Raw genomic sequence first — 26,528 nt, forward strand, 5'->3', positions numbered from 1 at the left:
TAATGTTATGTTCACTTAAAGAAAACATACAAGTATATACTTGCAGTATAAAATTACTAAACTAGTACAGTAGTTTACTGAGAGTAGTTCAAAGTGTACTTTCACAATATGCTACAAGTATTTGACTAGTAAACTATCAGTATAGCTATAAGTTCACTTGAAGTACAAACTAAAAACTTAGTTGTAAACTACTTGTGTACTCAAAGTTTACTACTGTAACACTTAAAGTGGGCTAATAGTGCCAAGTATTGAAACAGTACACTTACAAGTATACTTTTAGTACATTGATAGTATACTTACTACATGTTACATAACAAGCATTATCTTGCAGATCTGAAAACTGTTACATTTTTAGGACGTAGAATTATAAATGAATAGTTGGTGGTCCTGCACAACAGGGCATTGCACTCTGTTATATATAAAGTATTAGATTATGCATTTGTAGGACATTCATAAAGCATTCTTTGTAGTTATTACTCAATACGTAATAAAATAGTATGCGATATATGAGTACGCTACACGGTACACACACTGCAACATGCGCTCTTGTGACGAACTGAGACATTCGCAACCAATGAGGTTTCGGAATACAGAGGCGCGCCTCTGATTGGCCAGTGTATGTGACCAATGACAGCCAGTCGTCCAATGAGAGTTGAGGATGATGCGACATGCCATCGCACTTCTCCGTCTGCTAGAAGCGTGAGGACGGTCTGGAGCGTAACGTGGGGGTAAGTCAAAGAAAACATTTTTTTTATTTTTAATCGCGATTAGAGCTGAAGCCTCGTGGTTTTGAAATAGTTTATGTGGTTTTAAAGAGCTATAACGACTTCGTCCCAAGACTTTATAAGGTTTGAAACTGAGGTGTTGAGAGAAATGCATGCTGCACATGTGCATTGGGATATTTAACTGCCATTAACACATGCATGACAGCACAGTGACAGCAACAACACATGCAGTTCCACTGGTGTGTTACAGCTGCTCAGGCTTCTTCTTTTACCAGAGTTTTTCTTAAGGTAGTAAAAAAAAAAAAAAACACAGACAAACAAATAGACAGTTTACTTGACATTGATCAAATATAATTATCAGTTTATCATAAGGAAACATAAAGACACTTAAAGGTGTTTATAATAGCCTAACTCATTCGATATGTCTTTCTGTGATGCACATTGATTGACAGCTATGATTAACTGATCCACTTGTTTTGCAAACCACTCGTATCATAATCATCCTCATCACCTACTTTAGGAATTCAACCCATGCTGGTGTTAGTCATACTTTTATGTGATTATTGCATCTTACAAATACAGAAACATAAAGGACGTTACATTATTATTATTATTAATATTTTTACACCCACTGTGAACGTTTCTCTTTGAGCTTTGGTAAGGGGTGTCTGAAATGCTACTTTATGCACAACTGCCAGCCTGCATGAGATGTTCTTAAAGGGATAGTTCACCCAAAAATTGAAATCCTGTCATTATTTACTCACCCTCATGTCGTTCCAAACTTCGTAACACATTTTTAATGAAATCTGAGCGATTTCTGTCCCTCCATTGACAGCTACGCAACTACCACCTAGAGATCGTAAAACACATTTTCTGAAGAGACTCGATTGCTTTATATGATGAACAGACTGAATTCAGGCTTTTATTCATGCCCATAAACATTAATCAGCGAACATAAACAGAAGCTCAACCGAACCTGCTTGACACACGAGAATGAACCTCACTGGTTCTTGCTGAAGCTCAAACGTTCTGCGTAACACGAGAATGAACCTCACTGGTTCTTGCTGAAGCTCAAACGTTCTGCGTAACACGAGAATGAACCTCACTGGTTCTTGCTGAAGCTCAAACGTTCTGCGTAACACGAGAATGAACCTCATTGGTTCTTGCAGAAGCTCAAACGTTCTGCGTAACACGAGAATGAACCTCATTGGTTCTTGCATGTCAAGCTAACTTGCTTGAGCCTCTGTTTACCACAACTGATGTGTGCGTTGATGAATGTTAAATGTGAATAAAAGCCTAAATTCAATCTGTTGCTTATATAAAGTGATCGAGTCTCTTTAGAAAATTTGGACTAAACCGCTCGATTCATATTGGATTAGTTTTACGATCTCTTTATGAACTTTTTGAAGCTTTAAATTGGTAGTTGCAGTGACTGTCAATGGAGGAACAGAAAGCTCTCAGATTTCATCAAAAAGAAAGATCTCAATTGTGTTTCGAAGATGAAAGAAAGTCTTACGGGTTTGGAAGGACATGAGATGTGAGAGGGTGAGAAATTAATGTACAGAATTTTCATTTTTGGGTGAACTATCCCTTTAAGACTCTATGAATCTTAAATTCAAATGCCTGTTTGCTGCTCAACCATGGCTCTTTTTTTATCTGCCTTTTTAATACAATTTAAAGAGATAGGCCTAGTTCACCCAAAAAGTTAAATTCTGTCATCATTCACTCACCCACAAGTTGTTCCAAACCTGTATTAATTTCTTTCTTCTGATGAACAAAAGAGAAGATATTTTGAAGAATATGTTGATGGACCCCATTGACTTCCATAGTATGGAATTCTGATGTGTTCATCAGAAGAAAGAAATTCATTCAGGTTTGGAAAAACTTGAGGGTGAGTAAATAATGACTTTTGAATTAATTTTTTTGGATGAAATATTCCTTTAATAACCCTTTAACTGACCGAGTTCTTCTGTGCTCTAAATCACTCACAAATAGTTCGATATAATCTATTCAGTTTTCACAAAATATTGCACCATTTCATGCTTTCATCTTCAGAAAGATCTTTCTTCCTCCATATTGCATGAGAACTGACTTGCATTAATGTAATTAATTATGTGGAACTGCCTTTTTAAGTAGGTTTTCCATTTACCTAAGTAGACCTGGCGAACTGCTTAAGAAACCTCTCTGAGATTGATACCAGTTATTCGAAAGATATGAGGAATAAAACAAACACTTTATTTGAAAAGCTAAAATCTGAATGTTTATTGTACTGAAATCCTACTGATATGTCACTTGAATAATAATTTGGAACACAGTATATGCCTTTTCAATGTGAGCATGCCACTTACTTGTACTTAATTTTTTTTCTTTGATAAATAGCTGAGGAGTGAAAATGGATAAAAAAAATGAAAAGAGTGAAGCCAAAGGTAGGTTTTTAGTGTTGTGTGTTTATATAATTGACAATTATTCAGCCCCCATTGCATGTCATGTTTATTGGCAACATTTACAGACTTTCAGTTGTTTGGAATGAACAAATCAAACAAAAGTAATTGAAATTGCTCAACACAACAAATGTTTCAAGTGTTTTCCCCAAATTCAACTGAAAATGCAACTTTTAATGATTATTCAATCCCCTGAAAAGAGTCCCTCACAACAGCACAAATCTGCAGAACAGGCGTCGTCTCAAGCACACCTGATTCAACTAATCAAGGGCTTCATTAGTTGCACCAGGTGTACTTGAGCTAGAACACATTAAATATCTGAACTGGCTCGGTTTGTTGAGTGTCACGTTTGACTGCATGTTAGATATATGTTTAAGTCAAAAGAATGGTCCAAAAAGTTAAGAGAAGATATCATCGCCCTTCACAAACAAGGAACAGGATACAAAAAGATAGTGAAGGAACTAAATGTTCCTATAGACACCATTAGAAAAACCCTTGAGTTACTGCAAAAGACCTGCAGCAAGACTCGCTGGCAACACTACTGACCCAAAAGCACAAGAAACGTGCTCAAAATCATCTAAATAAGCCACAGAAGTTTACGATTCTGTTCTGTGGAGCGATGAAACAAAACTGGAACTTTTCAGCCCTATGGATCAGCGGGTCTGGATGAAGAAGAATGAAGCATATGCTGAAAAGAACACACTGTCTACAGTTCAGCATGTGGAGCTCGTGATGCTCTGGAGCTGCTTTACATCCTCTGGCACTGGAAACCTGCAGCGTGTGGAGGGCAAGACGGATTCATTGAAGTATCAGGAAATCCTAGGAGAAAACATCATGCCGTCAGTGAGGAAGCTGAAGTTTGGGCATGATTGGACCTTCCAACAAGACAATGATCCCAAGCATACCTCAAATTCCACCAAGGCTTGGTTACAGAAGAAGTCCTGTAAGATTCTACAGTGGCCATCACAGTCACCTGACTTGAAAATAGAAAATCTCTGGTGGGATTTGAAGAAGGCGATTGCAGCACACAAACCCAAGAATATTACTGAACTGGAGGCCATTGATCATCTCGTTTGCAGCAGGTGATAACAGCAAAAGGATGTTCTACTTCGTACTAAAGATGCTTTCCATGAAGGGGTTGAATAATTTTGAGACTGCAGAAGTCATTAAAAGTTGCTTTTCCAGTCGAATTTAGAGACACTTTACTTTTGTTTGATTTTTATTATTACAAACGGCTGAAAGTCTGTAAATCTTGCCAATAAACCTGATTTGCAATGGGGGTTGAATAATTTCTATTACAACTGTGTTTGTATATATTTATTTATATTTATTTATATTTATTTATATTTATTTATATTTATTTATATTTATTTATATTTATTTATATTTATTTACATTAAATGCAAAGTTTTCTTTACTAAAAAAGTTATAAGAATTTACATTAATTTAAGTTTTTTAAGCAGTAATAACCTTAACTTATACAGCTATCTCTTTGACCACTGTACATATGAGATATTTGCTTTCATTTTTTTCAAGGGAAAGGAGGAAATAAACCTCCTCAGTCCGATAAACCTTCTCAGTCCGACAAACCAGAGGGCTTTTTACAAGTAGAAAGGTATGAAGCAATTTTATTTAAGCAAATTTTTTATTTTAGAAAGCAAAGATGATAAATAAAATCACATATTTCTATATGGTGGCTCAAATTCTATATTTGATAAACCTAACATTTTGTTAAATTTCTTTTGTATAATATCTGTGAAGTTTCAAAAACTTGTGCTTCGTAAACATTTGTAAAGTTTACTAAACTTGTGTTTTGAAAACATCTGTGAAGTTTCATAATCCTTTTTCATTTGTTAGGTTCCGTAATGTGTTGTTTTAGTAAATGTCAGAATTTTTATAAACTTCTTTCATAAAACTTAGCAAACTTGTGTTTTGTAAATATCTGTTAAGTGTCATAGTCCATTTTTATTTAAATTCTGTAACGTGTTGTTTTAGTAAACGTCTATAAAGTTTTGTAAACTTAATTCATAATCCTGTCAAGATTTTGCGAACTTGTGTTTTGTAAACATCTGTCATAAACTTGTTTCATTTAAGTTCTGTTACTTGTTGTTTTAGTAAACATCTGTTAAGTTTCATAAACTTGTTTTGTAGGCCCTGTTCACACCTTAAGATGCGCTTTGGTCGATCGGATCACAAGTTGACGACGCTAAATAAATACGGGTGTGAACGGGGTCTAAAATGTTTCAAGCTTGTCAACCTTTAACCACTTCCAGATGTACAATACCGGTCAAAAGTTTTAGATCAGTAAAATTTTGAATGTTGTTAAAATAAGTCTCTTCTGCTCACCAAGGCAGTAATATTGTGAAATATTATGACAATTTAAAATGACTGTTTTCTGTTTTAATATATTTTAAAATGTAATTTATTCCTCTGATCAAAGCTGAATTTTCAGCATCATTACTCCAGTCTTCAGTGTCACATGATCCTTCAAAAATCATTCTTATATGCTGATTTTATGCTCAAAAAACATTCATTATTATTTTCAATGTTGAAAAAAAAAAGATGAATTGAAAGTTCAAAAGAACAGCATTTATTTAAAATAGAATCTTTTCTAACATTATAAATGTCTTTACTGTAACTTTTGATCAATTTAACTCATCATTGATGAATAAAAGTATTTTATAATTTCTTTCACCCAAAAATAAAATAAAAATTCTTACTGACCCCAAACCTTTGAAGGGTAGTGTTTAATGTTACAAAAGCTTTCCATTTCAGATAAATTCTATTATTTCGAACTTTCTATTCATCAAAGAATCCTGAAATAAAAATGTATAAAACTGTTTTCAACATTGATAATAATCGTAAATGTTTCTTGTGCATCAAATCATCATATTAGAATGATTTCTAGTAATAATTCAGCTTTGATCACAGGAATAAATTACACTTTACTATATATTCACATAGAAAACAGCAGTTTTAAATTGTAATAATATTTCAGAATATTACTTTTTTATTTATTTTATTTTTTAAATCAAATAAAGGCAGCCTTGGTGAGCAGAAGATACTTCTTTTAAAAACATAAAAAATCTTACCGATCTAAAACTCAAAAGACGCCTATTCTCCTCCTACTGACCTAATGCGTAAACATTATGGGAAGTCTAGCCAGACGGGATTTAAACTTTGTCGGCTGAAGACCCAAGTTTGGTTTAAAGACGAAAAACGTATCTGTCAAATTTAACTAACTTGTGTTTTGTAAACATAATGTGTCATAAACTTGATTTTCATCTGTTAAGTTCTTTAACTTGTTTTTAGTAAATGTCTGTAAAGTTTCTCAAATTTGTAATAATGTTGTGTAAAACTGTTGCCTAACTTTTGGCTATCTAGAATACCGAATTTCAACCTCCTGCCCAAACCCGTAAAGAGAAGAGTTTATGCCCTAAAGAGGCTCCAGCTCCAGAGTGCCAACATAGAGGCGAAGTTCTACGAAGAGGTCCATGAGCTTGAGAGGAAGTATGCTGGGCTTTACCTGCCTATGTTTGACAAGGTATGCAAACGAAATCCCTGCAGTACCAATTATCTGTTTAAACACGTTCTGTGTAAGTTAGTTCAGAGCTGGTTTACTTAAAGTCCCCCTGTAGTCAATAATTTATCCCTTAAAACTCACCAAAATGACATATTTAAATGTTTTTTTCCTTGATTAAAAAATTATTCATGCCTTAAAATAGCTTGAATGTAACTCTACACCCCTGCCTCATTTAGTAAATGCAGTTCTATATGCAAATTAGCCCCACCTCCACTCACTCACCGCAGCTCAGAGATCCAATCGTTGACGATCACACATGGACCTGATTGGTTACAAGGTCGTTTGTAATGTCAGAAACACCAGCGATTTCAAACAGTGTTTTTGTTTCACTGCAGTTTTAAAGAGAAAATACTCAGCAATGGTGTTGAATTATGCATTTGTACATGGTTTGTCTTAAAGCATATTAAAAGCATCACACAGACATATAAACAACATTGTGTATGGTCACAATATGAGTGTTTTAAGTCATCAAAGAGCCGACTGGTCTCATTCAAGCATGGCCATTTCCTTGGCTGGTGATGAGCTAGTAGTTCAACTTTTACCCACAATGCATATTAAAGGGAAGCCAGCCTTCCTGTTACAGGCCTGTCCAAAGAAATATTTTCAAGACCTGCATGAAACAGAATTATAAAAAATGTCTTTGTACAGGCAAATATGCTTCAGTTTTGTCTTACATAATTGTTTGTGAATTGATTGCTAGAAGTGTTGTGTCCTTGAAATGATGTTGTCACATTAACACAATGCTTCTGTGTTCAGAGACGGGAGATTGTGACTGGTGCTGTTGAACCCACAGATGAGGAATGCGAATGGCAAAGTGACAAGGAGGAAGACGAGCTTGCTGTAAGTTGATACTTGTGAGAATCCTGAAACCACATCATATCAATTGCAAATACCTATTTTCTTGGCAAACCTTTCTATGGAAGCCCTGAGCCATTGAAGCATTTGGAGATTGCGTGCTAATGGTCGATTTTATAAACCGATTTTACACCCACAGGCAGATTTGCAGAAAAAAGCTGCTCTGGAGGAGAAGCAGGCAGATTCAGCCAGCGCCGTTGATCCGAAAGGAATCCCGGAGTTCTGGCTCACCATCTTTAAACATGTGGATATGCTTGGAGAAATGCTGCAGGTGAACTTTCACATTACTTCTCCTTAATGTTTTCACCAAAGCTTTTGCAGAAGACATGTTTACATCGCAGTGAGATTCACATTCGGACATGTTTTAGGTTTGGGGTCACTTTCCTTATTTTTTTAATGAGTTACTGTTGATTAGAGTGAAAAATATTTGCTAATATGGTTTTTAATATGAATTTTAAATAGATTTTAACAGTATTTTGGTGAAATAATAAAGAAATAAGCTACGCATTAAGGCCCTGATATACTCACTGCAAAGTTATTTTTCGAACGTTTTTTCTTTGAGGTAAAAATACGTTTGAAATGCGTGACCAGCGAAACTGTTAGCAAACATCCCAACGACGCCCACACTGCAGAGAGCGACGTTTAGATGAATCCGTAAATATGAGTTGCACACTTTCCTTTCCTTTAAAAAACTAAACAAACACGCTACAAAAATGAGAGCGGTGAGAAAACAACAGTTAAAGGTAGGGTAGGTAATCATTTTTCTAAAAAAAAAAACATTCCAAATTTGTTTAAACTGTCTTTATATACCAATACATAATTAAAATGTAAGTACTCTGAAAAAGAAAATTTAAAAATCGAGTGACTGTAGACCTTTTAATCTGCAATAAACACAGCTCATTATTTCCATTCACTCCACCCCCTCCCTTCTGAGCTCCTTCCAAAGCCACGCCCCCAAAACACATGAACGCGCGACGCCAAACGCTCAGGCTGGAACAAGACGCATTTATTACCTGAGACGAGTGGAGAGGAAGGAGCGCAGTACATACAGTGACATCATGTCAGAATCACATGTAATAAAATACCTAACTTTATCACTATGAATATAAACAAATAAGATTTCTTTTAGTACTCACTATCAAGCTAGCATATCGATAATGGTAAAGTTTCATTCGGTAACGAGCTATATTTATAAGGCAAAACTAAAAACAGGTTGCATTGATACACGTTTTTCCATTACCATCAGTTACACTGTGATGAAGATGAATTTCATGTAAGATTCATAACATATACGGTGTTTTGCATGTAAGAGTTTCCATGATGAAAACATTGTTGACTCTAATGAAGACTAACGTACACTCCGAGTCCGGAGAAAAGTACCGCATCGTCGGCTCGAGGACAGGTCCGGGGTTGAGGGCGAAGCAGAGGAGGTCGTTCAAGAGTGCGGGCAGGGTCCGAGGAAGTAGTTTTTGCCTTGTTTGCCTTCGCTGACTGCATATGCAGGTGCTTTGAGCTGAATATTTCCGGGAACGGTGACATGTGATGAGTGCACGCAGGGCAGCGCGCGCAGTGGGGCTCGGGGCGGGCACGAGACATGAAGGCATCTGATTGGTTCTTTACATTCGCACCGAATGGCAGTGATTGGTCAGAGTTTTTACTGTCCTGCAGCTGCTACAGAGGTCTGATTTTTTTCATTCCTTTTTCTAAACACATAATGTATTGACTACTATCAGGATGGAAGGACCATTTCACCCAGTATAAAAAAAAGTGTTTCTGAACAGGATTACCTACCCTACCTTTAAGAAAGCATCTGATCATAGCGAGCTCTGCAATTCGCCACTCCAGTCAAGTCACGTCACGTCACGTTTAATTATATTCCACTTTATGCAATATATTGCTTTAAATCAAGCAGCTTTACAGTATTAAACTTGAGAAAACAGTATCAGTGTCGCTTTCAATTAGAATTACAACTTTATTTTCTACTATAAAGCGACTTCATGTTCATGTTTTTACTCGTGGTTGTCTGACCTCGAGGGACTGAACAGAAGAACTAAACCAAAGAAGATTTCCATGTCAAAGAAGGCGGAGCCTCAGAGCCACACCTACCTATCAGTGATGCGCGGGTTGATCCGAAATGAGCGGGTGCCTGCGGTCACCCGCGGTTACCCGCGGTTACGAGTCATCCAAAAATATTTTTAATGATATTCGGGTCGCGGTCGGTCGGGTCGTTTGAAATAAAGATGCAAATTAAAACCTTTGTGATTTATATAGTACTAGAGAGCATATGAGCGGAGTGGAGCGGTGAGAATCTCCGCTCATCGCTCACGGAACTGTCCACCCCTCCGCTCCCCCGCTCAAAGCTACATCAGGCCGCTCCGCTCATTATCGCTCAGCGCTCAACGAGGTTTGCTCCGCGCTCCACTCAAATTGCCCCCCGCTCGCTCCAAAAAAGGAAAAAAAAATCTACATGTATATCACTTTTAGCTTAGACCACAGCCTTACCTCCTAAAGAACTAATGAGCAACAACAACATTTTTCAAATAGAAATGTTTTATTTCAAATTACAAATTAGGCCTATGTAAGAAGGAATATAGCCTACACAAAGTCCTGTAAAATTAAACGAATAAATGGGCCTAATAATATAAATAACAATTATATAAACAAAAATATAGCCTACATAAAAAATGTAAAGGTGAATTTACTATTAGGCCAGAATTTTGATAAGTTAACTTTTGCGCAACGCGCACGATTAAAATTGAAATGGGTTTATATCCATTGTACACACAAACTGCTGTAAAATAAAACGAATAAATGGGCCTAATAATATAAATAAAATATATATATAAAAAAAATATACATAAATGTTTGTGAAACATTTATGTCTGTATGTCTGTATTGTGAAATGTCTGTATTGTGAAAAGCGCTATACAAATATACTTGACTTGACTTGACTTTTAAAAGTAGGCTAAATTAACTATAGGCCATAAGGCCAACATTCTTATAACTGAACTTTTGCGCAGCACGCAGGATTAAAATTTAAATGGGCTTGTATCAATTGTTTGAATATTACGCTATATTTAATTTACACTTTGTTACAAGTTAACCTTTTGCTTTCTTCCCAGCGTGTTCACATAGCACACTGCATGTTTTCGAGAGATGTGTCTTTTTAGATTCCAAAATGAATCTTTACTGACTGAAACCATGTCTCCACATTCGTTTTCTTCTACCACATTATAGTTAGTTTTATATTATAGTACACCTGTATGACTTCTTATTTTCCTTTTTGAAGTAGCCTACTTTTTGAACTCCATTATTGAGCCGAGTTTTGACTGAAAATAGAATCCATCTTGCAGTCATCAACAGTAGACTGAGTCAGGCTTGACTGAGCATGCTTCAGAATCGTGGTGTGCGCGGAGCGAAATTGGAGCGGGAAATAGGGCGACGCTCCATCCTTTTAAAAATGCCGCTCTGCGTTCTGTCCAAGATCCGCCCGCTTGCTCCCGCTCCACTCCGCTCACATGCAATTTTCTATGAAATACATAGGCCTACACTTTATTGGCTGAATAACTGGCGCGAAGATGACGCACGAGCTCAGTCTGCAGGTAGAGATGGAGGCGGCAAGAGAAAAGGTGAAGACTGGGGAGTGGAAGCTCCGCAAATACACAAACAGAAAGAGCAAAGTGTGGGAGACATTTGCCGAAATAATGAAAGATGATGACCAAAGTGCTGGCTATGTGTACTTCTTGCTATGCATTTACTACTTTTAAACAATGCGGGTCAGGAAGCGGGTCGGGTACAATATTTTCTTCTTTTTTTTTTGCGATCCGAGTTGCGGGCGGGTTAGTTGAAAACGTCGGTCGGGTGCGGGTTGTTTATACATTGACCCGCGCATCACTGCTACCTATTACATCATCACCACTGACCAATGGTAGTTTGCTCTGGCAAGCTGGTCCGAACTCCCGAAACGAACACCAAACAAACCAAGTTTTGGCCTGATTTTGTTTGAAATGATGTCACACCAGTTATTTATTCGATTTCGCTTGAAGTATGTTGGGGCCCTTAAGAGTGAATTTGCCACAGTTTAGGGCTTTTGTTATGCACAACTACTGGCCAATAATACTAATATTATCATTACACATTTTATCATCATCATAATAATAATAATAATACATATTTTAACTGTAGGGTCACTGTGGCCAGATTTTGTAGCTAGAGCTTTACATTTTACAACAGATAAACATTGCATTTTTTTATAGGTAAGCTCACTTAAGGACTTGTTTAGTTAGATTTGACCAGACGAAGTATTATCATTTTTATAATATGTGCATTTAAAATATCTTGCGTAATTTTAAACTACTCTATATTTAGTTTGGTTTTTGTTTTGTATTTACGCAGCTCTTGTGTAACGTGTAACTTTGCTCTTGCCATGAAAATAGCCTCAGCTGCTGACATGTCATTAAAAATTCTAGTCCTATTACTACTATAAGGACATTGCATAAATCAATAATGACTGCTTTGACCCTCTGCATAAAGCGTTGATGTGGTTTACACAGGATGTGGTTTTTGTGACAGGAAGCCCTTAGAGGATATGCAAGTTTTTATCGGTACATGCACAGTTCACATGTAATTTGATTATGTTGTCATTTAATGTATAATTTTCTTGATTTCATTTAAATAATCAAGTGATCAGTAGGACTGTACAGAGTCTGTATCCTCAGAGTTCTGTCTGTATTTTGCGGATTCTCTCAGCCATTTTTCTTCCATTCCACACAGTGATTTCCGATGTTGAATCCATGCCGGCTTAGGCTAACCCTCCTGGGATCTTTTTTGTTTCCTGTAGGAGCATGATGAGCCAATCCTGAAACACTTGCAGGACATCACTGTGAAGTTTTCTGAGCCTGGACAGCCAATGGTTTGTCAAACCAGCTAAACTAGCCTCTGTTTACTTATAAGCAAATATATACAGGTATCAATTTTAATATTGTTCAATTGTTTGTCAAAAAACAGAGTTTCACGTTAGAGTTCCACTTTGAGCCCAACAGTTTCTTCAGTAACTCGGTCCTCACTAAAGTCTACAAGATGAAATCAGAGCCGGACGCAGAAGATCCATTCTCTTTCGAGGGGCCGGAGATCGTGGACTGTGAAGGGTAAGATGGAGAACTAGTTAGTGGTGCTTTCTAATAGAAATCCTAAACAAAAGTCTTTAAGTATATACCCTACCAATCAAAGGTTTGAAATTAGTTTGTTTTAAAGAAATCTCTTGTGCTCACCAAGGCTGCATTTATCTGATCAAAATACAGTAAAACAATAATATTGTGCAGCAAAGGTGTGTAGGCACCTATTGTAATCGTAGGCAAGACTTCCTCCATAGGAAGTCTATGGCAGCCCATATAACCGCTTGTGGGAAAGTTGTGAAATTTGGCACACAGTTAGAGGACAGTCTGAACCGTCACCATAGCAAATTTGGAGTCTCTAATTTAAACCCTCTAGCGCCACCAACTGTTCAAATGTGTACTCACGTTTATGCTAATAACTTTTGAACTGAAAGGGCTAGAAACCTCAAGACGATTCGATCGCACCCTAAAAATTCAGTAAAACCTACTTTTTCAAATCTGTTTAGGCCGTTGCTCCGATTTTCATGAAAATGTAACCAGATCTTCAGAACATGCCAACAAAAAGTTATGGATTTCAAATTGATTTGTAAAACGATTCTTACGCACGAATGAATTCGACGAAGAGCACGCCAAAATGCCACTGTACCACTGTATATCACTGTATATCACTGTATTTACTTATTTTAAACATAAAAAATCTTAATTATTCCAAACTTTTCAGCGGTAGTGAAGATTTGATTTAGCATGAATGACACATCAATTTGTGGCTTGTTTGGGAGAGAATTAAACATTTTCACTTGGCATTTACATTTGATTATGTTCTTTACATACATCTGGACTGCCAGTGTTTCTAAATTATGCATTATTTATTTATTTTTTTTGTTTTTTTTTAGTTGTAAGATTGACTGGCAAAAAGGCAAAGATGTCACAGTAAAAATTGTTAAAAAGAAGCAGAAACACAAAGGAAGAGGGACCATTCGGACTGTCTCCAAAGAGATTCCACAAGATTCATTCTTCAACTTCTTCTCTCCGGTTAAAGGTAAGTTACACTGCAGCAACAATTTCATCATTTTTTATCTTTTGGTTGAATTTAGTAGTTTTTTTTTATTATTTCGTTTGGATTTGGTTTCCCAGGCAGAAGAATAGAGAATCGCCATAAACGGTACAACAAAATATTAAGCCTCATCTTAGTTTGAGAAACAACCTAAACAGAACTCATAGTTTAGCATTACGAGAGTGTGACAGACAGTCATTTGGTCTTGTTGGTATGATTTAATTAGACTGAAATCTTGGGATTAAGATAATTGAGTGTGTTTTCAAATGGATTGGCATCTTTTCTTGTTTAATGGCGTTTCATGAAAAGACTCTTGGAATATACTTATGACCTATATCAGGAATTGGTTTGGTTTATTGAATTGGTTTGTTGATTTGGCAAAATATGATTGGATGATCAAATGATTTTACAGTCCATTTTAGGGTTGCATCTTGTGTCCTCACTTCCTGTTTGTTGGTAGTTTAGATGTCTTTGGTCCATGTTGCGTTCATATTTCAGTGGAACCGCACAAGAGTTCGTTTGGAAGTGGTCCGAGACCCTATGAAAATCTCGATCCGCGTGTTTGGTGGAAGCATTCACACTAACAGGGCCATCGCACCAGAGCTAGTTTTAATCAAACCAAACTTGCCAAGTGTGAAAACACGCCTTAAGTGTTTGAGGTCATGAGGAATATCAACTTCCACTTAAACAGGAAGACACTGAGGGACATATCGAGCAGCTCCTCCCTTTTTTAAAATAGCCAATAGCATTTAGTTTATATCACAGCGCGGCCAGAGCCGTTGAGCTCGGGGGAAAAAGCAGCAGCTTCCTTTCTAATCTCGAACCGTTTCTCCTCCTGATCTCCTTCATGTCGTTTTAATATATAGCATTCTGTGTAAAATTCAAAAGGGTCCGATATGTTTTCTGGTCTGTGGCGACTCAATGACATGATCCGCTCTGTGTATCGTGTCTCTGGACCAGAGCTACGGCGCTTAGCGTGACACTAACGTGAAACCAGACTTCATTCGCCCCAATGAAATCATATTTACTCGTTCCCTATCCCCTGTATAGTGCACTATGTGCCATTCATCATGTAGAAAATAGTAATTGTGTGAACAAGTGACCGATTTTAGCCGCAGCTTCAGCATCTATTTATAATGTAAGGGACTCTTCAGATTCTAGAGAGCATTTGATTGGACAGAGTGATGTCATCGAAATCACTGATCCATGTTGGCGGAAGTGAGAAGACTGTGAGTTTTAATGCCTATATTTTCTAAATAAGAATTTTGTCATTGTTTTGAATCTGATAGATGCCTGATGGATATCAGTAAGGCTAACATATTCATACCAAAAGCCAAAAAAACTTCAATTGTGGTTTCAGGGGGACTTAAAAAATTCTCTCAAATTCTATTTTTGATGGCATACACATGTTTAATTAGATGCTACAAATGTAAGTTTTAGTGTCTTCTGGACAGCAGGGGGCGTCACACAGTTATGTTTGTCTGAATTGGTGGACTATCCACTGGGTGGCAAATGTTTCCAACTCAGAACTATTTTGTATGTAATACAAACCTCCTCCAGGTGGCGCTTGACAGCTTGTGCATCTTCAGCAGTGGTCTGGACAAAAATACACATCAATCAAATTTTTGGCCCCACTTTATATTAGATGTCTTGAACTACTATGTACTAACCTTGAAATTAATAATTTGATACAGTGCACTTGTGTACATGCATGTTTTTACATTGTATGTATATTTAAGATATACCGTAATATAGTTACAGCTGTAATACAGTTCTGGAATGACATCTATAATTACACTGTTAATAATAATAATAATAATTCATTACATTTATATAGCGCTGTTGACCTTCTCTTACACCTTAACCCACCCTTAAACCTACCCATACCACCTAACCTTACCCGTATCCCACCTTAATAGCAGTGTTTGCTATTAAATGAACACAATACATTGTCCTTTTTTTATATAGTACATAGCAGTTAAAGACACCCAATAAAAAAAAAAAGTGACCAAATTTTTAATAGTCAATGAATTGAAAATAACAGTTAATGGTTAAAGCAGGAATATTGACAAGTCAGAATACCTGATTAATTTAGGGACAACAACGTCATCATCATCATAATAATAATAATCAGGGTTTGAAATTAACTTTTTCACTCACCAGCCATTGAGAACTTCTAGCCAAAACATATGATAAATAAACCAGATTATCAAAGTCACAAATTAGATTTAAGTGTATGTAATATTACATCTGTATTGCTTTCAGCTTTATGACAGTCAGTCACTGTTTGTGCATAGATTAATAAAAAATTTAACAAAAGTTCTCTGTGACTTCTCTAATAATTGCCATGAGTTGCCAAAGACGCTTGGGCGCTTTATGCCCAAAAAAGTGGCGTCAATGAGTTTGAATGAAAGTATTTGATAAAACAGTACAAACGAAAAGAGACATTGTGATCTAAATTATTTCTCTATATGAAGCATATTTATTCAAGCCACAAAAACAAACCTGTTACTGAAAAATGCACAATACACATTACACAATACATGTCCTGTTTTAATGGAAAACTATGTGAGTGACGCTGTGGTGCGGCATGATTTTGAAATCATTAATATCAAAATATCTTAATTTGTGTTCTGAAGATGAACGAAGGTCTAATGGGTTTGGAATGACATCAGGGTGAGTAATTAATGATAATTTTCATTTTTGGGTGAACAAACCCTTTAATAATATAATTTATTTTTGAAATGCTATGGCCTGTCCATTTCCATACCCTCTTTGGCTGGTTTCCGTTGTACTTTCATATTCTGTTCTGATGAGTACAGTTCATTAATGTGACTGGTGACAATTATATTTTCCTCAAAACAAAAAACCTAGTTGTGTTTGATAATTCAGTGTAGATTTAAAGTGACATTTCTTTTTTTAATCAGGACAAAATGTTTCCTAGTGATGCATAGGTTTGCATTTATAGGCACAAATATATATTTCAATCAGATTTTTAAAGAAAACCAGGAAGTAAACAGAGGAGAACCAATAGGGGTCAGTGACCTGCGGTTGCGATTGGCTGATTTTAGAAAGTGTGCGGTCAAAAAAAACCTTTTTCCGTCAGCCTCTAAAAGTCATTCTCAAAAAAAAAAAAAAAATGTATATATATATAGGCCTTAATTTAAGATGTATGTATTTGAACTGCATGTGAAAATTGGATTACACCATTTTAACAAACAAATGTGATGCATGTTTGTCAGCAATAAAAAAATAAAATATGAAATATGCAATAATCAAGTTTTGATATCTATCAATAAATCTGTATCATACATTTTAACTAATTGAATATTGCTTGTTCCACAGCTAGCCATATTTTAACCATGTTCATACTTTTTTGTGAACTTTTTCACAATGAACATCTGCATTATATAATAACAGCTCTATTATATTCTTAGCCATTTTATTAAATGCATTTCGAAAATGCTTTTAAACAAAATCATTTCTTAGAGCAGAAATCGTACCTGTTTCTAACCTGTTCTACTTATGTTTGACTCAGTCATATTTAGGCCAAGATATGTTTATTGCGTGTGTGTGTGTGAAGGTTCTCAATAACACAGGTCAAAGGAAAGCAGTCGCTACAACAGGGCTTTTGATAGTTTGAGTAGATTCTTCAGTTTTTAATAGCCAAACACAGTCAAAAAGCCTTTCATCCCAGCCAAGGAATGTCAGTTGAAGTTGTATCTTGTATGAAGTGTTTCCTTCACCTCAAGAAGCCTTCCAAAAATGCTTGGCTTTGAATGCTTGAGATTTTTAAGCGCAATGTTTCCCGTCAGTCGCGACAGGTAAAGAATGCCGCCCGTCCTGCACACAGACTGTGGGAAAGTGACACGATTACAGTCAATGAGCGCGGCGCCGGATGTGTGTAATTTATCTGTTACTGCGGTGATTTCCACAACATTCCTGTCTTAGGAGTGGCATTTACACTGAAAAGGTTGAACTGAATGATGTAATGCTTTCTGTGTTTCAAGTCACCATTATTTATAGAGCGCTTTATAATAATGCAGAGTGTTTTGAGGCAGCTTCACAGTGATAACAGGAAAATGATGCAGTGTTGATCTTGTAGATCATCAATTATTAAATTAGTTCCTTTCATCTATTAAGCAGTTCAGTTCTAGTTAAAAAGAATCAGTACAGTCCAATCAATAATAATATTGTTGAATATTAAGTGTCTCTCAATGAAGTAAGTCTTCAAATTGAGAAGAAAGTGGGATTTCCTAAGATCCACATGAAGAGACGTCTCCTTCAGGCCTGACTTTGATCAGGACCTTTTCAACGTATGACTTGCGGCTGTATGGCTGAATCTCACAAAACCTGTCAGGAACATGTCTTGGTCATATTTCACACTAAAATAGAAAGACAATTTGGGACTGTTTTACATTGTTACCCTGTTTTCATGACAAATAACCATTTTCACCCCAAATTCTTATTAACAATAATAAGCAATTTTTGCATTCTGGTATGAATGAAAATTTAAATGCATTTAAATAAAATGTATTAGTACATCATGGTAGTCTTTACTATACTGATTTAAAAAAAAAAAAAAAAAATTTATATATATGATTACATTATATACAGATATATTAGTCTCTAATGCTCTCCAAAGCTGCATTTATTTGATCAAAAATACAATAAAAACTGTAATATTGTGAAATATTGCAATTTAAACCCGTTTTCTATTTGACTATATTGTAAAATGTCATTTATTCCTGCGATCAAAGCAAAAATGTTACCATTACTTCCAGTCTTCAGTGTCACATGATTCTTCAGAAATCATTCTAATATGATGATTTGATGCTCAAATTTTTTTTTTCATTTTCAATTTTCATTATTTTATGAATAGAAATAAAAAAGAAAACAGCATTTATCTGAAATAGAAAGCTTTTGTAACATAAATGTCTTTACTGTCGCTTTTGATCAGTTTAATGCATCCTTGTTGAATAAAAGTGTGTGTGTGTATATGTGTATGTGTATACACACACATACGTACATATATACACACCTCCTACTTTATTAGGTACACCTCGCTAGTAGCGGGTTGGACCCACTTTTGCCTTCAGAACTTCCTTTCAGTTTAGTGAACTCACTGTCATGTTCAAGAAACCAGTTTGAGTTATTTGAGCTTTGTGACAAGGTGCGTTATCCTGCTGGAAGTATCCATCAGAGGATGATACACTGTGGTTATAAAGGGATGGACGTGGTCAGCAACAATACTCAGGAAGGCTGTGGCGTTTAAACGATGCTCGATTGGTACTAAGAGGCCCAAAGTGTGCCAAGAAGATATCACACCATTACACCAGCATCAGCCTGAACCGTTGATATAAGACAGGATGGATCCAAGCTTTCTTCTTGTTTACGCAAAATCCTGACCCTACAATCTGAATGTCGCAGCAGAAATTGAAACTCGTCAGAACAGGATATCTTCTATTGTCTAATTTTGATGAGCCGTGTGAATTTTAGCCTCAGTTTTCTGCAGTTTTTGCTGACATGAGTGACACTAGTGTGTTTATCTGCTTCAAGATTTCGACATGTTGTGCGTTCAGAGATGCTCTTCTGCAGACCTCAGTTGTAACGACTATTTTGAGTTTCTGTTGCCTTTCTATCAGCTGGACCAGTCTGGTCATTCTCCTCTGACCTCTGGGATCAACAAGGCATGTTCTCCCGCAGAACTGTCGCTCACTGGATATTTTCTCTTATTCGGACCGTTCTCTGTAAACCCTAGAGATGGTTGTGTGTGAAAATCCCAGTAGATCTTCAGTTTCTGAAATACTCAGACGGTCCCGTCTGGCACCAACAACCAGGCCTCGCTCAAAGTCACTTAAATCACCTTTCTTCCCCATTATGATGCTCAGTTTGAACTTCAGTAGATTGTCTTGATCATGTCTGCAAGCCTAAATGCATCGAGTTTCTGCATGTGATTGGCTGATATTTGTGTTAACAAGCAGTTGAACAGGTGTACTTAATAAAGTGTTGAGTGTGTGTGTGAGTGTGAGTTCAAAAATACCATAAAATGTATTATGAAATATTATCACAATTGAAATGATCTGTTTACTATTTCTAGTCTTGTAGTATTAATACTTTTTTCCTTTCTTTTCCAGCGTCACCTGATGGAATGGTGAGTGAGACATCTTGCGTTCTCAGTGTTTTGTTGTGTTTGTAAACATGTGAATCATTGCAGTATTCAGTACACGTCTTTAGCTGCCTACACAAACACACACTGTAGCGCAAGTTTAGAAAACACGTCACGGACAGGAAACATTGAAAGAGTTCTTGCGTCAGTTACGGTCAACTCTTCATATAGTAACGTACATGTGGCTGCTTAAACACAAGTACAGTCATTCCACTATGATTTGATAGGTGGCTTCTCTAAACTCAAGCATGTCACACACTGAACGTATTTCATTAATATGAAATGAGGAGATGCTGTTTTCAATCCTGTAATTGTTAAAAGTAAAAGACACCTTTAAGTTTTTAAGTCAAAAAAAGTGTGCTATCTGCTCACTGCATGTGTTTGTGTCCAGGATGAAGACTTGGACTTCACTCTAGCTGCAGATTTTGAGACCGGGCACTTCTTCCGGGAGAGGGTCATTCCCAGAGCCGTGCTTTATTTCACAGGAGAGGCCTTAGAAGACGACGATAGTGTACGTCTACTCTGTTGACTATTAATCGAGTGAAAATGTAAAAATAATATTCAAAATACTGTATATCTTGATGTATGTGTTTGCTCTGCTTTGGCTTAGAGGGTTATATAGTATTTAATTTCATTGGGATTTATTTTGGAACTTTATTTTAGGCTTGGGTCCTAGGACTGATCACCTTTTTATTTTTATTCAGTTGATTTTTATCATTTTTAATCACAAATAAATTAACCTCAATGGCAATATTGAATTAAATATTCAATATATATCACCCTGTTTCTCTGTTGAATCAAATAGTACATTTGATTTATAATATTTCTGTAATTCCATGCCGTTTTGCAGTTTGAAGAGGAGGATCTTGAAGAGGGAGAGGAGGAGGTGAGAATCATTTGATAGACAGCCTTATTTATTTTTGGGCAATAAAAACTTAAAAAGCAAAATGTTATTGTCATTCAGGACCTGGATGAGGAAGGTGAAGAAGAGGATGAGGGAGATTTTGACCCCACGGTGAGAATTTAAATCCTCTGGTTTCCTATTTCTTAATTATAATTTTTTTGCAATTGATTAATTTGAGCAATGTGATTTTGGGGCAAGATTTCTGTAGGCCTCTTAATATTTTAATGTTTTAATTAATTTCTGCAAGTTCTGCTAGGATATTAGGCTGTTTGAAATAGAATACTGGAAAATTAGTACATACTGCATGCTGCTATACTATATATATATATATATGTGTGTGTGTGTGTGTGTGTGTGTGTGTGTATATATATATATATATATGTGTGTGTGTGTGTGTATATATATATATATATATATATATATATATATATGTATATATATGTGTGTGTGTGAGAGTGTGTGTGTATATATATATATATATATATATATGTATATGTATGAATATGTAAATTAGGCTTGCTACGATAGTAGCAATAGATACTTGCCCACTGCGGCACTATTTATTTATTTATTTAAATTAATTTTATTACCGGTGTTGTTACACGTAGATTAACCGGGGGGGAAATATTCTCACCGTCACATCCCTAATATAAATAAATGAAAGTGGTAACACTTTACAATCAGGTTCATTAGTTAACGTTAGTTAATGTATTAACTAACTTGAACTAACCATGAGAAATACATTTGTTACTGTATTTGTTCATCTTTGTTAACGTTAGTTAATAATAAAGCTGATCATTGTTTGTTCATTTTAGTTCACAGTGGCTTGACTAATGTTAACAAGATTTTAATAAATAAAGTATTAGTAAATGTTGAAATTAACATTAACAAAGAAGATTAATAAATACTGTATAAGTGCAGTTTATTAGTAGTGCATGCTAACTAATGTAGTTAATGAACCTTATTGTAAATTGTTACCATATATATGCGAAACAGTATAACATTGGCAGCCACAAACATAGTATGCTACACATGACTTACTGGTTATATTTTAAATCCAGATTTTAATGCAAAAATGTCTCAACTTTTAGCAATTTGAGAAATTTGCATTGTAGGATACATCGTAGTAGTGTTCTGTGCCAAACAGAGCTGTCTCTGAATACTTAAATAGACTTTTATTGCTGATCTGTGTTTGATTGAAGTGGTCTGGATTGAAAGTGGTCTGATTAACTTGTATGGTGCTCATAATCAGTTGCATGCCTGACGTGTAAACCTGTGTGTTTGTTCCTCCACTTCCCCTTTTACAGGCATAATTCATTTCTCACTTCATGCATTTCTAGGTAAGAGACACCAGAAGGGATGTGGCTCTCTTTCCCATCAATCTTTCCCATCTCCCCTTTATTTTTATTCTAGTCTTTCTCCTCTGCTTTAACTCTTATGTCACTTTCACATGAGAGGGTTGTGTGTGGATCAGAGGTTAACTGACTGTTAAGTTTGGTTTGAAAACAGCGGTCTGGAATTCGGTTCATGTGAACCGCAGTCTGTAGCTGAGTAACTATCTTACTACTAGTAATTATGTACATTTACATGTGTCTTTGCTAATTGAAAATAGTAATAAAAATAAATGTTAGTTTCTTTCATAAAACTTTCTACCGTTCAGATATCAGGTTTTGTTGATGTTAGACGATGATCAATAATGTTCAGTAAAGATGTGCTGCACAACTACTTTCATTAACGTTTAAATAGAACTTTTGTAACAGACTAGTCTAACAAAGATAAAAAAACGGCCTGTATATGAAGATCTATTTGAAATAGCCTTCTTAAATCTATGACTCAAACCATCAAATCTCACACTGAATGCCACAGAAAAATAGCTCATATATGAATAGGTCATGTCTATAAAAAACCTTGTATCTCCAAAAACACAACTTTTCAAAAAATGGGAAAAACACTATTTTTTTTAAATAGTCAAACACTATGTTGTCAAATTTGATATTGTGGCTTTATATATGGTCAAACACTTGCATGTGTCATCATATTATTAACATTTTACCAAAATCAAGCTCATATGGAGTTACGACCAGCGAACTTTGGAGAATATCGAACATGCGTGTTTTTGTCCATCAACAGAGCGAGTAACAGAGGCAGTAAGTGCATCGCATTACGCTTTCATCAACTTACAGGTTATAAAGTTTATTATAGCTATGTGGCTGCTGAGTTTTTTTTTCTGTTATTTGACCAAAATTTCATGTTATTAAAGATGTTCTACGCACATGCTGTTTAAGACAGTACTGGCTATGACTCGACGACAAATGCTAGAATACTCTTCTCCTCTCCTTTAACACATAAAACATCAGCCTTTATAGTATAGTTACAATGTACTTATTGAAAGAACCAGTCCTTTATTTACCCTTGCATTACAAACAAGCAGAGATGGTCCAAACTGTACAGCATTGTGTCGGTAAGATCCAATGGAGTTACGAGGTTTAGTCACAAGCTCTTTTTAATACTTTTCATTGGTTAAATATCTGCAAAAACCCACAGACGGACGTAAAGGGTAACCAATAGTAATGATTTATGAAAAAAATAAAAATGAGGAAATATGGAGACAGTGACGATATATGCGATGTGCTTTCATTGTACATTAAACTTAAGCGTTCAGTTAATCAACGTTAGCCAACATAGACTCATTTATTAAAATCAACAGGCAGTGCAGGACCAATAGATACAAACTCAATAGCATAATATAAACAATATTCCTCAAATAAAAGTTATTTAACATAAGTCCACACGCCAAGTTAGCGTTATTCTTTACAACGGAAACCTCTTGTATTGTATGAAAGTAGCTGTACACAAAAACGGTACTAAAAGCTTGACATGTACCAGCAGCTATACAATATTTAAGGGTATTCTGTTCGTTAAGATATTAATATAGGATCTTGTTGTCAAGCCAGATTCATTCACAAAGTTTTCCCTTTAAATCGGTATAAAACGAGTGCATACAAGATCAGAGGTAAAATTAAATGATTTTGTTTTACGCTCCAGATTGATTATCAGTAGAAACACAGTTTAGTCGAATAGTCTCGCACATCCCTTCTTTCTAGTAGTACTTTGGTATTTCGCAGAAGTTCCCTGTAAACGTAAGTTTAACAGCAGATCAGACAGGAGGACACGACAATCAAACTTGGAATTGGACAAACAAAAGTGTGAAAATGACATTTGGGAAGTTTTTCTTAGACATTGAAGACTAAACTTCTCAATTCTAAATTAACCTTAAAGGTGAAGTACATAAATTTTTTCACAGTAAAATGCTTGGCATGACATATTAACCTCTGGCTTAATCGACTGGTGCAGGTATGACATCAGAACCTTGAAGACTAATTCACCGCTGGATTTGCACTATATTGTCAAAAGTTTTGGGACGTCTGCATTTACATTCACATGGACTTTAATGACATCCCATTCCTAATCCGTAGGATTCAATATCAAGTTGGCCCACCCTTTCCACAAGGTGTTTATGGGAATTTTTTACCATTCTTCTAGAAGTGCATTTGTGAGGTCAGGCACTGATGTTGGACGAGAACGCCTGGCTCTCAGTCTCCGCTCTAATTCATCCCAAAGCTGTTCTATCGGGTTGAGGTCAGGACTCTGTGCAGGCCAGTCAAGTTCCTCCACACCAAACTCGCTCATCCATGTCTTTATGGACCTTGCTTTGTGCACTGGTGCGCAGTCATGTTAGAAAAGGAAGGGGCCGTCCCCAAACTGTATGCTGAAGCATTAAGAGCTCCTTTCACTGGAACTAAGGGGCCAAGATGCACCCCTGAAAACCCATTCTCAAACCCCATAGGAAAATCTCAAAGGAACCAGCGGCGAATTAGACTTTCGGGTTCTGACATAATACCTGAGCCAGTCTATTGCATGATTTGGGGGCGGGACTAACCAATCACAGGGGTGGTGTCAAAACCTTTTTGGAAACAATATTTCTGCAATTACGTTTGATGCAACTACTGGTGCAGAAATTTCATACTTCACCTTTACCAAACCAAGCATGTTTTATGAATGAATTAAACTATTGAAATGCTTCCTGTTCCCCAGAGCCTGAATTAATACTCTTACTCTATTATCTCCATCTTGTTCTTCCAGAAAGACCCTCCTCCTGCAGAGTGCAAACAGCAGTAAGACTCGTGAACGGACAGCCACGGCACAACTCGGCTGTCCGTCAGACAATTCGACGATGTGGATGCAGGCCTAATTTCCTCGTGGACTCGCCACATTAATGCAATAGGAAACCAAACACTGTTTAGGAAATGCATGTTTGTTTATTTCTCTACTGTGTACTTTTACAGAAATGACCTCAGTGTTCTCATTCATAAGTTCCAAAATTTAGCCCACAAAATGCGTAATGTATTAAAGAAGTACTACGTTTTTCTTTTGACTAAGAAACCTTTTCTATATTCAAAATGTTTGCCTAGAGCTGGTGTTTGAGGTCCAGCAAAGATGCCATGTGTTTGAATTCTTAACCTTTTGCAGCATAGCTGGTTTATGGACACTCCCCCGATGATATAAACTCCAAGGCATCGTCCAGTGTAGCATCACTCAGGGTTTTTTTGCCAACAAAATGAGCCTGCTGTCTTCTGGAATTTGACATAACTGAAATATCCGATAACGCTGTTACAATGTAGTTTATTAAAGTGTTTTGATGTGAATCGTCCTGCTCATTGGTTGCTGGACGATGTGGTTTGAGGTTATAGAATTCTTATGATTTGTCTCCAGGGTTGGGCGTCATCGAATTCCCAATCCTTGCGTGACGTAACGCATATCCATGCCATGCACGTTGACATGGGATTTCAACCATATTTTCTTTTCGCCATGTGGTTATGTGTCGAGTTGCTTGCATTCATGCACAGAATTGCATCAGTTACAGTATTGAGAATGTTAACAAGCAGATCTTAAAGCTATTGCAGGTTTACCTTGCGTTTGAACTGTGTGAAAGCCATAGCCTTATCTGGAACTTCTTTGGTTTGTAATGCATTGTTTCCATTTTGTACAAAATAGACAAAGATTCTATTAAATGTTGTGCGACGTGATGCTTGCTCTTTTTTAAAAAAGATTATATAAAAGTGCATGATGACTGAAATCTGACTTCACTTGGTGGATAAAGTTGGAAGAACCCATATCTAAGGACCAGAGAATCTTAGAAACCTGCAGGTAGGCTCTCAGTAAGCAATCACCCAGAATGCACTAGCAACCAAATATCAACGCTTTGACAACCGCCTACTGTACAACACCTCAGCATCATGGCTCCAGGTTTTGCATAGGCAAACTGTTCACATTTCCTTCAAGTTTTGGATAGGTAAGATTTTTATTGTTTTTAAAAGAGGTCTCTTCTGCTCACCAAGGCTGCATTTATTTGATTAAAAATACAAAAAAGAACAGGAATATTGTGAAATATTTTTTCGATTTAAAACAGCTGTTTTCTATGTGAATATATATATATATAGTAAAATGTAATTTATTCCTGTGATCAAAGCTGAATTATTAGTCTTCAGTGTCACGTAAGTTTTCAGAAATCAATCTTATGTGATTTGATGCTCACAATAAAATATTTCTCATTATTATCAATATTGAAAACAGTTAATTACATTTTTATTTCAGGATTCTTCGATGAATAGAAAGTTCAAAA

At 36.1% G+C, this 26,528-nt stretch overlaps 2 protein-coding genes across 3 annotated transcripts in view; both read left to right on the top strand.

Moving 5' to 3' along the window:
- LOC309491120 (dynein light chain roadblock-type 2-like) overlaps window positions 1-26,528 on the top strand; it is a 196,084-nt gene that overhangs the window by 55,637 nt on the left and 113,919 nt on the right. The gene's annotated exons all lie outside the window — the stretch shown is intronic.
- nap1l4a (nucleosome assembly protein 1-like 4a) lies at window positions 629-25,932 on the top strand. 2 transcript variants are annotated; one of them, XM_082160506.1, is made up of 15 exons: window positions 629-728; window positions 3,105-3,151; window positions 4,703-4,781; window positions 6,551-6,710; window positions 7,506-7,589; window positions 7,744-7,875; window positions 12,445-12,516; window positions 12,612-12,751; window positions 13,612-13,757; window positions 19,910-19,926; window positions 20,333-20,452; window positions 20,792-20,827; window positions 20,906-20,956; window positions 22,153-22,185; window positions 24,989-25,932. In XM_082160506.1, the coding sequence occupies exons 2-14, from the start codon at window positions 3,118-3,120 to the stop codon at window positions 22,156-22,158; spliced, it is 1,077 nt and encodes a 358-aa protein (XP_082016632.1). In that variant the 5' UTR covers window positions 629-728; window positions 3,105-3,117; the 3' UTR covers window positions 22,159-22,185; window positions 24,989-25,932. The 2 variants fall into 2 exon arrangements, with proteins under 2 accessions (XP_082016632.1, XP_082016631.1); XM_082160505.1 differs by lacking the exon at window positions 22,153-22,185.

Source organism: Leuciscus leuciscus (genome assembly GCF_965113295.1).
Source record: "Leuciscus leuciscus genome assembly, chromosome: 25".
Lineage (NCBI taxonomy): Eukaryota > Metazoa > Chordata > Actinopteri > Cypriniformes > Leuciscidae > Leuciscus > Leuciscus leuciscus.